A 14,988-nucleotide genomic window follows, 5' to 3' on the forward strand; every position below is an offset into this window, starting at 1 on the left:
ACCTGGCTGTTTTTTCTAAGAATACTTAAATTAAGTATTCCCAGCACAGTAGATCTTACTTAAGCTTTTAAAAATGCTGACAATTTCCTTATGAAGATTTTGATGTAGGTTTTAAAGTAGTACTATAATTCATTATGCTGCTTCTGTATTTTTTCAGTGTTTTTATAAAATCAGCAAGTTCTTTTCTGTTGATTTCTGCTCTGCTTTGGAAGAAGATTCACCATCTTCGATGAAAACTGTGTCTGAATAAAAAGTCTGAGCTGCCGTTTGTCTTTTCTGTTTTATCTGTTTGATGAGTGTATGCTTCATCTTTAATATGGTTCCATTCTCTGCTGTTTTAGAGTGGTAATAACTTCATGCGTTTTAAAGCAATGCAAAAAATATGAAGATACTCCTGAGAACTTGATTGGTGCTTATTTTGGCATGTTCTAATAATTAAAGCTAACTTTTTATTCTTTATTTTTTAAAAACATTAGAATTAATCCTGAAAAACTTACAGACATCCAAAAGAGGATGCAAGCTTTCCTAGCTCAAGATCAGGAGTTAAAAGACAAAGCTCAAAGGGTAAGTCATCTACTGCGCTCTAGTTCTTGTAGCATGCTAGTTGAATTGAACCATTTGAATAACTGACCAGCTCATATATGCCCTAGAAGCAGTGTTTGGAACTGCTGCATTATTCTGATTGTTAAGCTTTATAACACATCAGTAGAATAAATAATCATGTGTTAGGAGTTGGTGGAAAGTATGCCTGGATAGACTGTGTGAGTTGAGATGGGGTCAGTGTGGGCTCATGATGGTAACACGTGAAGAGCCACACGACTTATTGCTGTGCACAAATTTACAATGGGCACAAATTTTTTTACAAAAAGCTCCATTTAAACCCAGGGGAAAACCATTTGTTGAGATTGGTCGAACACTAGAACAGGTTGCACAGCGAGACTGCACAGTCTCCAAATGTTGGATATCAAAAGCTGGATTCCTTCTCAAGCAGCCTCCTGTAGCTAACCTTGATTTGAGCAGGGGTTTGGACTAGATACTCTCCAGAGGTTCCTCTCGACTTACAACTACTCCGAGAGGACTTCTCTCAGGGAGCTGGTATAGAACATTTCAAAATAATAATAATGATAAAAGGTTACTGAAAAGTAGGAGATCTCATTACTTGACTCCAAAGTTAAAAGCACAAATCCATATAGGTCTCACACGCCCACCTTCCTGATCAGTTTTTACTGAATATGTATGACAATTTGTTCTTTCTCAGTGGTAAAATCCAGTGCATTGAATAAAGCATTTTAACTTTAAGATTTAAATGAGAAGCAAAATAGCTTAGAATAGCTCTTCCAGGTAAGATGGAGAAGTGTGTGAATGGGACTTTGAATGGGATTTCTTTGCTCTGCTAATTAATGTTGGGAGACTCCATGGACAATATGTGAATGTCACTGAGATTTTTATCAGGTTTCGGAAAGGTAGGAAAACTTCAAATGACTAAGTGGGCTTCTGGACTAGAATGAGCTGATTGTAAAAGACATTTTCCCCCGAAGATGACCTGTGAAACATCTGGACATTTTGCTGCCTCTTACTAAACGTGTTTGCTGATCTATCCCTGGTTTCATAACATTTTTAAGCCACAAACTTTTTGGGAAAGAGCTTACTACTTGTTTTATTAAAGCACTGCAACATGTTGGTTTTCTGAGCTTGTTGGTTTATTGCTTGCTTTTTTTGAAATGTGTATATGTTGACCCTATGAATTCTGTAGTTGTACTAAGTCTCTTCCAAACGATACAAAACCAGAAGTTCAAATTGAGATTTGGGGAAACATGATTGGAAGAATAATAGAAAAACCTTTCATGACATTTTTTTATATATGTAGGTCAAATTGAAAGAGCACTACCAAAGGCCTGGTGGTGAGAAATCCAGAAATGCCAAAGCCTGAGAAATACAAGATTGCAGAGATTTGTGATTAGTGTTAATAACTTTTTTATTTGTATCAGCTAGTGTGGGGACTGATGACACCTGAAGGTATTCTGGTAAAGCTGAGTGGTAGGGTAAAATGAAAAGTGGATCTTGAATGCTTAAAGAGAAAGTAAGTGTTTTAACTTTTCTGTTGAACTGGGATGTCAAATGAGTCAAGTCGAAATATTTAAAACTCTTGAGATTCATTTTGCCTAGCTTTAGATGTCCTCTGTAGTTTAGTCTACCTGAGCATTCATTTATAGCTGGTAGAGAGGAATAAGCACTTCTATGATGCCTCCTGACATAGATGCCTTAAAAACCCTTTGGGGTGGATGAATGATGATTTCTTTACACTGCAGAGGTAGCCTGTGTGATGTGACCTAGCTTGGACACCTGCAGTAGGGACACTTAGTGGGACAGAGGAATGTCATTCTTACTTTCCTAAACAAGGAATTTTAAATCAAAGTGCCTGAGGAAGTCACTTGGGAGCTCTGTGAATAAAATGTTCAATGTTCAAGGGACTCTTTTAAAAACTGTTTTTGGTGTTTAGATATCCCAGGTTTTTGTAGTGCACAGAGAATTACGTGTAGCAATGTGGAATGTTGGCGTAAGCCTCGTCTGAGCACTGCATAAACCAGAGATACTGGTGACTTATCATGATTATGTTCAACTGCCACAGGAAGTTGCAGTTACACTCGTTTGTATCGGAAGTGACAGAGCAGGTGCATGGGGGAGGATGAGAGTAGGAGGAAACTAGCATCATCTTGGAATGAAAACAGTGACAAACCTCTGTTTCTGGCTTTGACTTTTTTAAGATCTCTTATAAGACAGAGAAAGATCATTCTGAATTGAGCAAAAGCAAATAATGATAACGTTTCAAAATAGCACAAGAATAAAATCAAACACAGACTGTTAGTATTACAAATAAAAAAATTAACTTAAAAAATTTTAATTGCCATATAATTACCCTTTCAGGTCATTTTTGTTGAGGTTTTAATTTGTGGATAGCAGAGTAGTGTCATTCTTGCAGAGAAACTGTATATACATTGGGTGTTTTTTTTTAAAGCTTGAAATATGGACAAGTGGTTTGTCACGGAAGTGTCCCTCCTTAATAAAGTTTAAGTATGAATGTTCAGACATACTATGCAAATGTACCCCAGTAGTCTGACATATGAATGCAAAAAACCCAATAAAATTAATGCAAATGAAATCCTGGCCTTGGATCCTTATCTGGAATGCTGGATTTCTCAGAGGCCTGGGTCATGTGCTGTCTAACCTGTCTATTGCAAGCTGCCAAATTCTTGACATTTCGAGTGTAAGAAATAAATGTCCTACTGGAATGGATCTGATAGCAGTGAAACAGCACAGCTATGCACAGAAGTTCAGATAGGATGTAGTCTACTGTGTGGAGGGCATCAGGCCTAAGTCGTCGTGTCCTCTAAGCTTACTGATTTACTTCAAGGTGCTTTTACTTTTTTTAAAAAAAAAAAAGAGGAAAAAACAAAATTCTTGATTACTAATTGCTTCAACAAACTTCATGTTTCATGTGGTAGAACATGGTTCCTCTGCTCTTGCTTCGGAAGACAACATGAATCATATTAGGGCTTTTTTGAGACTTTTGCAGTTATTCTCATGGACTGATGCTGCCTTTTGGCATTTCTTGTAATTTTAGTATTTAATATATCAGTTCAGTCAGTTTTGAAAAACAGTTTAAAAAGAGAATCTGTTTTTCTTGCTAGTTTGAGTGTTATTGCGGCACTGAAGAGATATCTGTCCATTAAATTCTTCATCACACCCAGAAGGACATGCAGGGTGTTACAGCCTGAGATTCCAGTCACACCTTGTTACTTCTGAATTTTGTCAAAGTAGCACATCAGTTAAATTGTGTACATTTTAATACTTATCCAAGAAACAGATCAATAAATCAAAATTTAAATGTGGTAAATTCATAGAGCATTGTACTTTTTGCTTACATATTTCTAGTACTTGTACAATAGTCTCTGGTGGTTTTGGGGACCTGTAGCTCCTATTCTAATGAAGCTGTAATACGTTTCTGATGCCCAACTGTAACATTTTCCATAATAGTATAAGTTAATGCATGTAATATTTTTGCAATGTTCAGTTATTTAAAAAAATCCTTAAAAGTGATATCAAAAGAGCAAATATAGCAGGGGACAACAGCAATTGATAAAAGAGCAGGAAAATAGTTCAGACTGACTGAACTTGTTCTCCTTTAGCTCCAGTGTGTGTGCACAGACTGACCAAGTCTTAGGAGAACTGAATAAAATCCAAATGAGATGACAGTATTTTAGACAGAGATTGAAGTGAACATACTGAAATCAAACAAAAAAAAATCAAAGAAAATAATTTCTCGTAAAGAAGAACAAGTCTTCTATGCATTTGTTTGGTAGTTCATTCTCAGTTATAGAACTTGATACATGTGCAAAAGTTGTGTTCTTTCTGCCCTTTATCACTGGTTAATTTCTAGACCATGTATACCAAATATATACTAGTAAAGTAAGTGGGTGGCTTTATGGGTTATACAACAGACGATGAGATTTCAACCCTCATGAAAGTAGTGGCAAGTAGTGACTCATGTAGTTAGGTCTTCAGATCTGCAAATCTCAGATTCACAGGAAGGATACTTCTTGTTTAATCTGCTCTTTTCCATCTGTCACTGCAGAGAAAAAAGAGGCTTTCACTGATTTTTGTCACTTGCTAGCCAACAAAAGATAAATGAGATCTGTCAAATTGGAAGTCTTTTTCTAAACATTCTAGTTATCTTTGTAAAAATGATTAATAATTTAATGTGATCAAAGAAAGAAGTGCTTTATTCCACACTTCAATCTTGGTAGCGGTGTAATGGATTGAGCTCACACTTTCCGTAGCTAAAATTAATTGAAAGACATAATCAGGAAGGAAACTTTACCCAGAAAACTTAGCACTTGGAAAAATAAGCAAATGAAAATTTAGTTCTGTATTGCAGTATTGGGCAGCTTGAAAAGTACATCTTAGCTCTACATATCTTAAAATTAGTAGTTTTTATTTCAGTTTACTGAGGAGAAAATAATGAATTTATTAAATTGCTTAATTTACTGACTCATATTTTCACCTTTGGAAGTGTTTTTTTCTCTTAGAACCATTTAGAGAGTCCCCATAAGAAATCAATGCTCCTGATTGTTGGGTATTTCCTCCTCTACCTGAGATGGACAAGAAATAGATTTTTTTTTTTAATTCTACATGAATTATTAATACATTAATTTTCTCTAACAGGTGCCTGTACATAGCAGAACAAAGACGTGATTGTAGTATGTGTTAATACAACCTTCTGAGCTTAACTTGTTGTTATTATGAATGTTTGATGGTTTAAGCATCATGGTAGGAGTTTTGGCATGTGTTAGAAATTAGGTTATGAACAAGAGAAATCCAAGAACCTTTTCTGATAGTTAAAATATTCCAGAATTTATGCTGCTGATGATAGGTAGAAATAGACTGTGTAAAAGAAACATGAGAAGAATAAGAATCTTTCCTTTTGGGAAGGATGGAGGGGGAAATGCAATACAAGACTAAGTTATTCTGGTATGCAGCACTTCCAGTTTTCTTGGTGAAAGTCTGGGATTAATTGAAACTTCAACCTTGGACTGGTCTTAGTAGATGTTGTATAGTGAATTTATGTTGGTCAACTGAGTTGCATTAATTGACTGTGTGCATGTGATGAGCTGATGGTAAATGCAAGATAATATGAATCATCTTAGGGCACAGTGAAAGGCAGTTATATTGAGTTGAATCAGTTTCTTTCTTTCTGAGATTAAGTCAGGACACTTCAGATTGATAGCAACACAGTCTATTCTTTCTCCCAGAAGAACTGGGAGAAAAAAATAAAATTGAATCTGTGATATTTCCTTCTGACTAATTTGTTGTATTTTCTTTCTAAGGATAGATAACATGACATGCTTCTGGGAAATTCAGCCAATTAATGTGCATATAATGAAATTTGAGTATTTGAAGTTGCATCACTTCTAGAGTAGTGATAAATTTTGGCTGATGGGTATTGTGTAAAAGAATTTTGGTCTGAAATCGATGTTAGACCACCTAATGGTGAAATTCCATTTTGTGTTTAGAGCAACAGTATAATGTTTGTTTCTTGTGTTGGTAATTGAATGGTTTCTTTTTTTGTTGAATAATTTTATTTTTCTTTCAGTGTTTTGTATCCTACTTGCGTTCAGTTTATTTAATGAAGAACAAGGAAGTATTTGATGTTTTCAAATTGCCTCTAGCAGAATATGCCCTGTAAGTATGGCCAACTTGGAATATGAAAAGTGTATAGTGAAAAGTTTTGCAGTATATGATAGCTTTAAATACCTGTTTTGACTATGTTAGCACACAGAATTGGACAGTCTTGTGATATATTGTGTTTCACATTTATACCATCCTTTCAAAGGACATTCTAAATAGATTTTATGTGTAAAAACAGTATATCGCTATAGAGAGAAATAATGGTCCTGTTTCTAGCCAGGACAGGGTTAATTTTTTTTAGTAGCCTGGAGAGGAAATGGCCAGGACAGGGAGGTTTTCCAGTACCACCTCAGGTCGTTGCTGGGGGTGGGGTGAAGGGACTCTGTTGCATGGAGAAGGGGTTCATTCTGGGTGTGTGTGGGGGGAGCTGTCTAGTTTTATAACTTATTGCTGGCTCCACAGTGAGCATTTTTACATGTCAGTTACTCTCTCTTTTGTACACTTCTGTTATTAATGTTGTTGCTGTTTCTGTTCATTTTCTTGTCTCATTGCTGTTTCCAGTAAATTGGTTTTACCTCAACCCATGATCTTTACCTTTTGTGCCTCCAGTTCTCCTCTCCAGCCACTCACAGGAGGGAGGGGTGAAAAGGAGGGAGGAGTACTTCTGAAGTACAAGATAGAGAACCATGTTTTGTTTTTTTCCCCTGAGATTTGCCCTTCAGCTGTATAGCTAAATGCCAGCCTGTAAACTGTATTATTTAAAAAGAAATTGGAGTATCCGAAGATATATTGCAGTCTCATTTTGGTTGAGATTGAGACATTGCTCATTGGCCATAAATTACTTTTCAGAAGATTCAGTGTGTTTAGTAAAGATTAATCATCTGCACTAGACTGAATAGCATCTATTTTGCTATGTCTATTTTTGTACATTCCACATTTTGTATGGGAGGGAAATTAGTCTTGACAGGTTGACTTTCCCGATGACAGGCACCTGAAATTGTTTTAAGATGCAAAGTTTTTGAAATCTCATGGGACATAGGATAGTCATAAGGGAGCAATAAGGTGTTCAAAGGTACATGGTAAATTAATTTGATGTCTGTGGAATTTCATACAGAGAAGGCTAAAGTTTTCAAACTTGTCGGTACATGGCATAATGAACTAAAATGTGACAAATTGCTAGACTGAGGAACACCTGGTCTTCCTGTGCTGTGCTGCCATTAACATGATTATGCTTTTTAAGATACATAAGCCTATTATAAAAGATACTTTTTAACTTTACAGGCTGAGAAATTTTGAAAAAGAACTAGAAAGATTTCACTATGCATTGCCTGCCCTTCTTCACTTGTGTCATTTGTCAGCATCTTTAAAATCTTCCTATAGGTCTTACTGTCCTGAATGTAAGGGATAGTGGTAGAAGATTAGGGCTAAGGGGGATGACCACACAAATTTAACCAGTGTAAGAAACCATCTGGCAGATGGTAGTAGTGCTGAATTTTCAGAATCTCAGCACATCCTTTTGGATTTAAGCATGGCGTGGCATCTAGTATCTGATACTGATGTAGACAGAGTAGTCTACAGATCTGTTCTTCTGGGGTCTCTGTGCCAGAATTTGGTCCTTCATCAAAATGATTTCTAGTCCCAGCTTTGCAAAGCTACTAATAAGTCATTCCTATATTAAAATGCAGGAAACCAGTTAGCTGTTTGGAGAGAGTAGGAGAGGTTTAGTCAAGGTTATGAAATATATGGAAGTGTAATCAAAAGGTCAGAAGATAAATCTGGGAGGTAATTCTGAGATTCTGTTTTAGTTTCTTGGCACTTTTCTTCCCTTCTCTCCAGACTGCTAGTCAGCCTAAATACACCCTGCAGTTCCCTGGCTTTCAATTCAGTGCACATCCACTGATATATAGATCAGTCAGCTTAATTTATATGAAAGTCCCTCAAAGTCTGGTATGTTTGAATTCTGCATTTAGAAGCAATCTTGTTTTACATTCTGCAAAACAAACTTATGGCAAAGCCTGGAATGGTAATCCTTTCTTCGTTTTTCGTTCCTTGTGGATTTTCCAAAAAGTATTTCATCCTTTCTGTCTAGATTTACTGCTAGCTTGATATGTGTTACTCCACAAAAAATCCTGCAGAGAAAATAGGCTGCTTAATGCCCCTGTCAGGTTTGCATTTCAGGCTGTTTTCCGCTTTCCCCATTGCTCTCTTGCCTGGCTTGTCTGTGCACTAAGATTCTCTTAAGCTCTGTTGATTAAATCTGCAGAAAAGCAGTAGTCTTTTTCACTTTTATATGTTTTACATATATATATATATATATATATAAACCAATTTGTATAAAAAACAAAATGTGTGTGCGTGTCTGTATGTGCATATAGACGTATGCAGACATGTGTACTAGTGATCAAGCACCTTTAAGCTATGCTACATTATTATTCTCTCCAGTATCCTCTCATTAGAAATTGCTATAAAGAATAATTTGCTACAGGAAGACTTGCACAGGCCTTGTGTTAACATGAGCAGCCTTTAAGTTTGGTGAAGGAGAAACTCTAAAATCTCATAAAAGAGAAATTTGTCTTTTTTACTTCAAAGCACACCTTTGAAAACATAAGAAAATGTAAACAAACAACAAGGCGAAGGAGTAATTACTTAGTCTGGCCTCCTGGATAGGAGACAAGGTAAAGAGGAGGCAGTGTTGTGAAATATTTTACTTCTCAGGCACTTTATTTTATTAAGTGCTAACATATATACACACCATTCTCCATGGGCAAATCTTAACAGTGTGCTAGATGGACGGGTTAGTCACAGCTCTAAGGGGTTGCCAAGGAAGGTAATTTCCTCTGAGAATTTCATCATGTCTTCCAGGAGGAATAGAGCATATTTTTCTCTTTTTATCCCTGTATTGGTACATAGAGAATAAATAAAGCAGGTTGAAGCCAAGTTACTGGGAAAAATGCCTGATATACCCAACTTGGTACCCAGATAGTTTTGCAAGTGTTGCTTGCAGATCAGTGTTACAAGGCTGCACTGAAATGGGTGATATCAGAACATGTGATCTATCTTTACTTCTTATGCTGTTACCTAGTTAATCTCAGCCTCATATGGTATTACTCATATGGACCACAGCATTCCCTGCAGTCATTTGTAGAGTTTGGGCATTTCTCTCTCAACTCCCTCTCAACCACCTGGAGATCTAGCTGTCCCTTCCTGAGCTTCTGTAACTACTTCTGTAAGCTTCTGCCATACAGCTCTCTGAACAAGCTGCAGTCTTCTCTTTCAAAGTCCAGGGTTGTTATTCTCTTAGTCATCTTCCTAATTTCTTCTAGGATCTTGGGCTACCTTTTCTCAATCCGCAGCCAAGCTTGCTATTAAGCTTCACTCACCTTAGAAGTAAATGTATTTGCATATGCATAAGAAGCAGTTCCGGTAGAGTGCCTGTCAGAGTTGACCAAGCCAGCTAACTTGGAGAAAGGATTTTTAATGTACTCCAGAAAACCTTGTTACTTGTGCTGTGCTGTTTTGTCCTTTGAGCAGGTGTCAGGGTGGCTCAGGTATCAAAAACACCAGGGCTTGCAACTGCAGTGTTGAGATTCCTTTTGCTTCTGTAAGGAAGACTACATCTTGGTCTTTTGAGTGATTAGATTGAAACCATAACATCCTCTTTGTTCACCTTCTCTTTGGGCCTGACCCATAAGCTCTTGAATAGGCATTAGAGCTCCTTAACGTAGAGGAATAAAGCTGGCTGGTAAGTAAATAGCACAGCAAAGGCAATTTCTCTGTTCATTTTGGTTATTAATCAGACCATCTGGAAAGCCTGTTAGTTCACATTTGTGTCACTTCAGTTGATGCGATTTCTCCTGTTTTCAAATGGTTGCTCATCCTGTCTTCTGAAAACATTTTAAATGTTAAACATAGTTGTAGCATATATTGCAAGGCAAGTAATACATACTTCTGTTGAAATAGCTTCTGGGAGTATTTAACCTTTTTCAAGCTATTTTAAATCTTTGTCTGAACCTGTTCTACAGTAAAAGTAATCACTGGGCTGTGTTTTTATGTGTTCAAATAATTCTGAAGAAGCTCACTAATGGAATATGTCTTATATTTAGTAAATGTAGTAGCTTAATATTAGGGTGAATCACTAACTTGTCTAAAACTGTTGTGCAGCAGTTCAGCAGAAGTGACCTCAGATTCTTTACAGCTGGCTCATATTTCAAAAAGGACTAGCAATCTTCTAGGTGCAGATTAGGAACATTCGTGACACTTAAATCTTTAAAGATTGGACTGGTCTTACATTTCTGGTTTAATTTGTTTTGTGCAAGGACAGATTTTGCTTTGATTGTCTTAAGATTCAATCCAAATAGAGACATAGTGAATTTATCATGTTAATGTAAACACACTCAAGGTCTTTGATAAGCACAGTTAACAAACCATAGAAAAGGCAGTATTTTAAGTGTGTTACACTATTTATTTAAATTAATTTAAAAAAATGTTTATTAATGTTTGATCCTCCTTATTCAATAGAAACAAAAGTATTATTCTCCTTAAAACCATACAGGGTTATTTCTTTGCAATTTTACTCTTTTAACATATTTCCTGAAATCCCTGTGAACTTACTTACTTACTTGAGTACTTACCAGAGGTACTTGAGGATTGTATGCCATTTGTTTAGTTACGTCTATTGATTCCCTAATTAACGTTAGAGAATGCTGATATCTGGCCACCTCAGTTTCACTTGATGAGTAGAAATGTGATTTGTAGTAGCAAAATAATCCATTGGTTTCAGTATTGCTTTTAGAAGCTGATTTAAAATATCTTTCTGGAAGAGCTTGCTCTCAAGAAGTCACTGCATTTCACACCACAATATGAAACAGGATTGTCACTTGGTTTGTCAGCTGAATTTGTGTTGCCATTTAAAGGCTGCCATAGTCTGAGGACTACATTGTTGTGTTAGTATGTTTTTAGTGTTGTCTGTTAGAATTTATGAAATCTCAGTAAACAACCTACGTGGTTTTTGTCTATATTTATCAGAAAACCATGCACCCTTCTCATTCCAGATGAGTGTGTGAAACGCTAGTGCTAAAATCAAAAAATATCTGTAACTTCAGTTAGAGTAGTATTGTAGTCTGAGTGGCATCTAATGAATTATTGTAAACTAATATTGCCCTTTCTAGTTTATGAAAAGAAAAGCTGCTTCATGTATTGAGTTTTTTTAGTATGAATGAGCTATAGATTTGGCAAATGATTAAGAACTAATTTCTAAAGAAACCACCAAATCTTACAAAAAGCTTCAAAGGAAGCTTTAAGCAGTAGTAGAATGTTTGTCCCAGGTTGTTCTCCACTTGGAAGATACTGTGAAAAAGAGGCAGTAATGAACCTAAATGCTGACATTTCTTTGAGAACCTATGTAATTAAAAGTATTTGGGGATTATTGCATGCACTTTGTCTAAGCTTATCTACTATTACTTTCATACAAAATAAAATTGACCTTAATGCCTTCTGTCTCCCTTATGTCTGAGGTCTGTATTGTTTTGGTTCAGAAGTAATTTGAATTCTGATTGCACTGGTCTTTTTTGGTAGGGTTGCTAAGCAGTGTAGAAAAAATTTGCCAACACTAACTGATAATTAATTTTATTTAGTTATTAAGTAAGACATCAGTGCAGTACAGCAGTATGGCAAATGGAATTTCATGTTTGAGTGAAAATAAAACCTATGGTGAAGTCTCATCCAGATCATGGGCTACTCTTCCTGTCTGTTTTGTAACTTTTGCTGTGGAGAGAATAGTTTCTTCACCTTGTCAAACCCTGATCTTTGATGCAGCTCTGGAGGCGTAGAAGAAAAGCTCTGAGAGAACTGGAGTTTTCAGCTCTGTGTACATTGTGCCTGTCTGCAGGAGAAAGAGAAGTGAACACTGATTGCGAAATCTGGAAGAGCAAAAAAGCATTTCTCTTGCAAAGGATTTACCTCTTGCAACTTCGATCCCCTTGCTGAAGAGATTGAATGCAGCAATCTCTTGATGTGTGTTTTACTGTGCCTAGTGTTAAGGCCTGTTTCCATGTTTGAACGGCCTCCAGCTGCTGCAGTGAAGCATTGCATCTGCTTTGTTTGGTTATTTCCATTACACTTAGTCAATAGGCCAAACTTTAACACATCCTTTCATTGGAAAGGTAGGTAGTGTTTGCTGTCAAACACTAAAACAAGTTGAAGATTGTTTCTCCAATTTCAGTTCCCGAAGCTCTTAGCAGTGCACTGTCAGTAAATGTGCAAAATACACTGCATAAAAATTTCCTTTGTTTTTTTTTTCATAAAACTGTTTTCTTTGTTACTGCTGTTAATTGCATGTGGAATAAGAGTGCTGAATTATCAGAAATACTAAACCAAAATTTTTACATTAAAAATAAACTTTATTTATTGAAAGACTTGTTCCTTAACCTAGCAGTGTGGGTTGCTTTTCGTGTGCATACCCACTTTTCAGTGTTTTAACTTGTGGCTGGTACCAAAAGTGCACTGTTTAACCACAGCCATGGTTGCATTTGGGTTTTTTTTTGTTTGTTACTTAAGCAGGGTGCCCCTCTGTTTGACTTCTCTGTCCCACTGGCCATCGTTAACAGTTCAAGGCTCTCCAGGGCCTACAGTCCACTCTTGCTGCTCTGCAGTACCTTTTTGATGCTTCATGGACTGATTATAATGACTCTTCTGCCAGGGAGTATCGATTTGATTTTTCTCCTATGCTATAACTCAGGTTTCTTTATTCAGAGCTGTGTGGTGAAAAGAAGAAATAATGCTGTCTACTTGAAACAAGCAGCATTGTGAGGAGAGGTGGTGTATAGCTGTGTGTATCTGAATTGAAAGAGGCTAGTCTTTTATATGTGTGTGTGCATGTGTAAATATGTAGCCAATGTAGCTGGTTAAATCCTTAATTCCTTTGTTAAGTGTATGTACAAGCCCCAGGTAATACTAATGCTGTCTGTTCTGTATGACGTGTTTTTAAATGTAACTGTGGTCTCTGTGTGTTCCTTGTACAGTACCAGTGTCCCCTCACATTTTTTTTGTTCACCTAATATGACAGCTCATGAATTCTGAAAGAGACTTTAAATATTGCTTTTTCTCAATTTAGATTTGACAGAGTCAGGTGTAATAATAGTGGGCAATTACAAAGTTTACTGAAGTCAAACGAGCTGTTGGAGACAGCGAATCTGTTCCCATGCAGTGCTCTCCAATATGGTTGATAGACAGGATTTCTGTTTTTTGCCCAATTTTTGTCCCTTCATCTAATGAGTATTTGTGTAACTTTGAATTGTCATAACCAACTGGATAAAAGAATAGTTTTGTTGGCACTACTAGTTATATATGCCATGAAGGTAAGACCTTGCAGTAGAGTGGTGCAAGCAGGTGAAATTGCCTTTAAGGGAGAAATGTCTCTCCCTTAACTTTTTCTGCCGTTAGTCTTTTATCCATACTGTGTTTGTTCTTCTAATCTCTCAGTCACTGTGAGATGGTGGGGATAATGTTCTGAGTGCACTACCAGCAGTGAAGCACACTGACAGGTCAGTGCTAGCTCAGTCCTTGGTATGGTATCTGTGTATCTTCAATACCAAATTACATTGGTGTTTCTTCCACCACATTTTACTGTGAATCATAGATAACTGGGTCATATCTACAACTTTGCAGCTTCTTAGTTTGCTTTTCTTCCTGGGAGGTTTTTAACTCTTCTTGATAGTTCTCAATTACTTCATATTCCTTCCTCTCCCAGTATTCACTTGTATTTTTCAAGCTGGATTTTTGTAAATGTGTTGATCAAAATGAATTATCGTAATTGCAATTTAATTACTTGAGCCATCAATGACAGATTCTAATTTAGTAAAATTTTGTGTATCTACCTTTTAAATTAATTTATTTGTTTAATTTCATGCTTTAGGTCACTTGGTCTTGCAATGGCACCTCGTGTGAGATTTCTTCAAAGAGTTCGGAAACAGCTATGTGCAAATGAGGCAGCCAATGGGACAGATCACTCGGATGAGACAGAACAAAATGAAAATACCCTCTCCTCAATAAAAGGAGTGGAGAAACGTGGAACTAATTTCACTGGAAAAACATCTGTTGACAAAACAAAGGAAAATGAAAGAAGGAAAGAAACAGAGGAATGTTCTTCCAGTGAAGATGCTGAGGAGAGTGGTGAGTCTGAGGATGAGCTGAAAGAACTATCTGAGGAGGAAGAGGCAGAAAAAGAAGGTCCTATACCAAGCAGGGTACCAAACTCAGACTCCGCACAGTTCTTTGAAGATGATGATGACGATGACGATGATGATACTAAAGGTCTTGATTTGCTGACAGTGAAACAACGGGATGTTTTTGGTGTTGAAAGTAAAGATAATCCAGCACCGGTAAGTGCATTTTACAGTAGGGCTCATGGATCATAATGATTTTATATAGGGCATGCTCCAAGGAAGGAGGAGAAAGAGAAAATTCTGCCCTTAGTAGAATACTCACTTGAAGTCACTTGAAGTTGTGTACGTGTATCAGGGGTCATAAATACTCCCAAAAAAATAAGTGGTGTGACTTAAGCTTTTATCATTTTATGCAGTTAGTTAGCATAAAGTAATTTTATTTGCTATACTGAATATCCTTGTACTTGCTTTAGTTTATGAATAATAGGAGTTGAATACCTGGGAAATTTTGACAGTTTTAATTCTTATCACTTACTAATTCGCTTGTACCTCTCTAAATAGCTGCCACTTTCAGTCGTAATTTCGATGCTGAACTGCAGTTTATAGCACTGGGAACAGAATTGCAATACATAATGAACCA

At 36.6% G+C, this 14,988-nt stretch overlaps 1 protein-coding gene across 1 annotated transcript in view; it reads left to right on the forward strand.

Annotated features, from left to right (window-relative positions):
- Positions 1-14,988, forward strand: part of DDX10 (DEAD-box helicase 10) — a 158,558-nt gene that overhangs the window by 34,360 nt on the left and 109,210 nt on the right. Inside the window, 3 exon segments of the mRNA XM_029960897.1 lie at positions 477-564; positions 6,152-6,240; positions 14,099-14,564. Of these exon segments, the coding sequence (XP_029816757.1) occupies positions 477-564; positions 6,152-6,240; positions 14,099-14,564 (643 nt within the window).

This window comes from Manacus vitellinus, unplaced genomic scaffold (genome assembly GCF_001715985.3).
Source record: "Manacus vitellinus isolate BGI_N305 unplaced genomic scaffold, ASM171598v3 scaffold_2_pilon, whole genome shotgun sequence".
NCBI classification, from domain to species: Eukaryota; Metazoa; Chordata; class Aves; order Passeriformes; family Pipridae; genus Manacus; species Manacus vitellinus.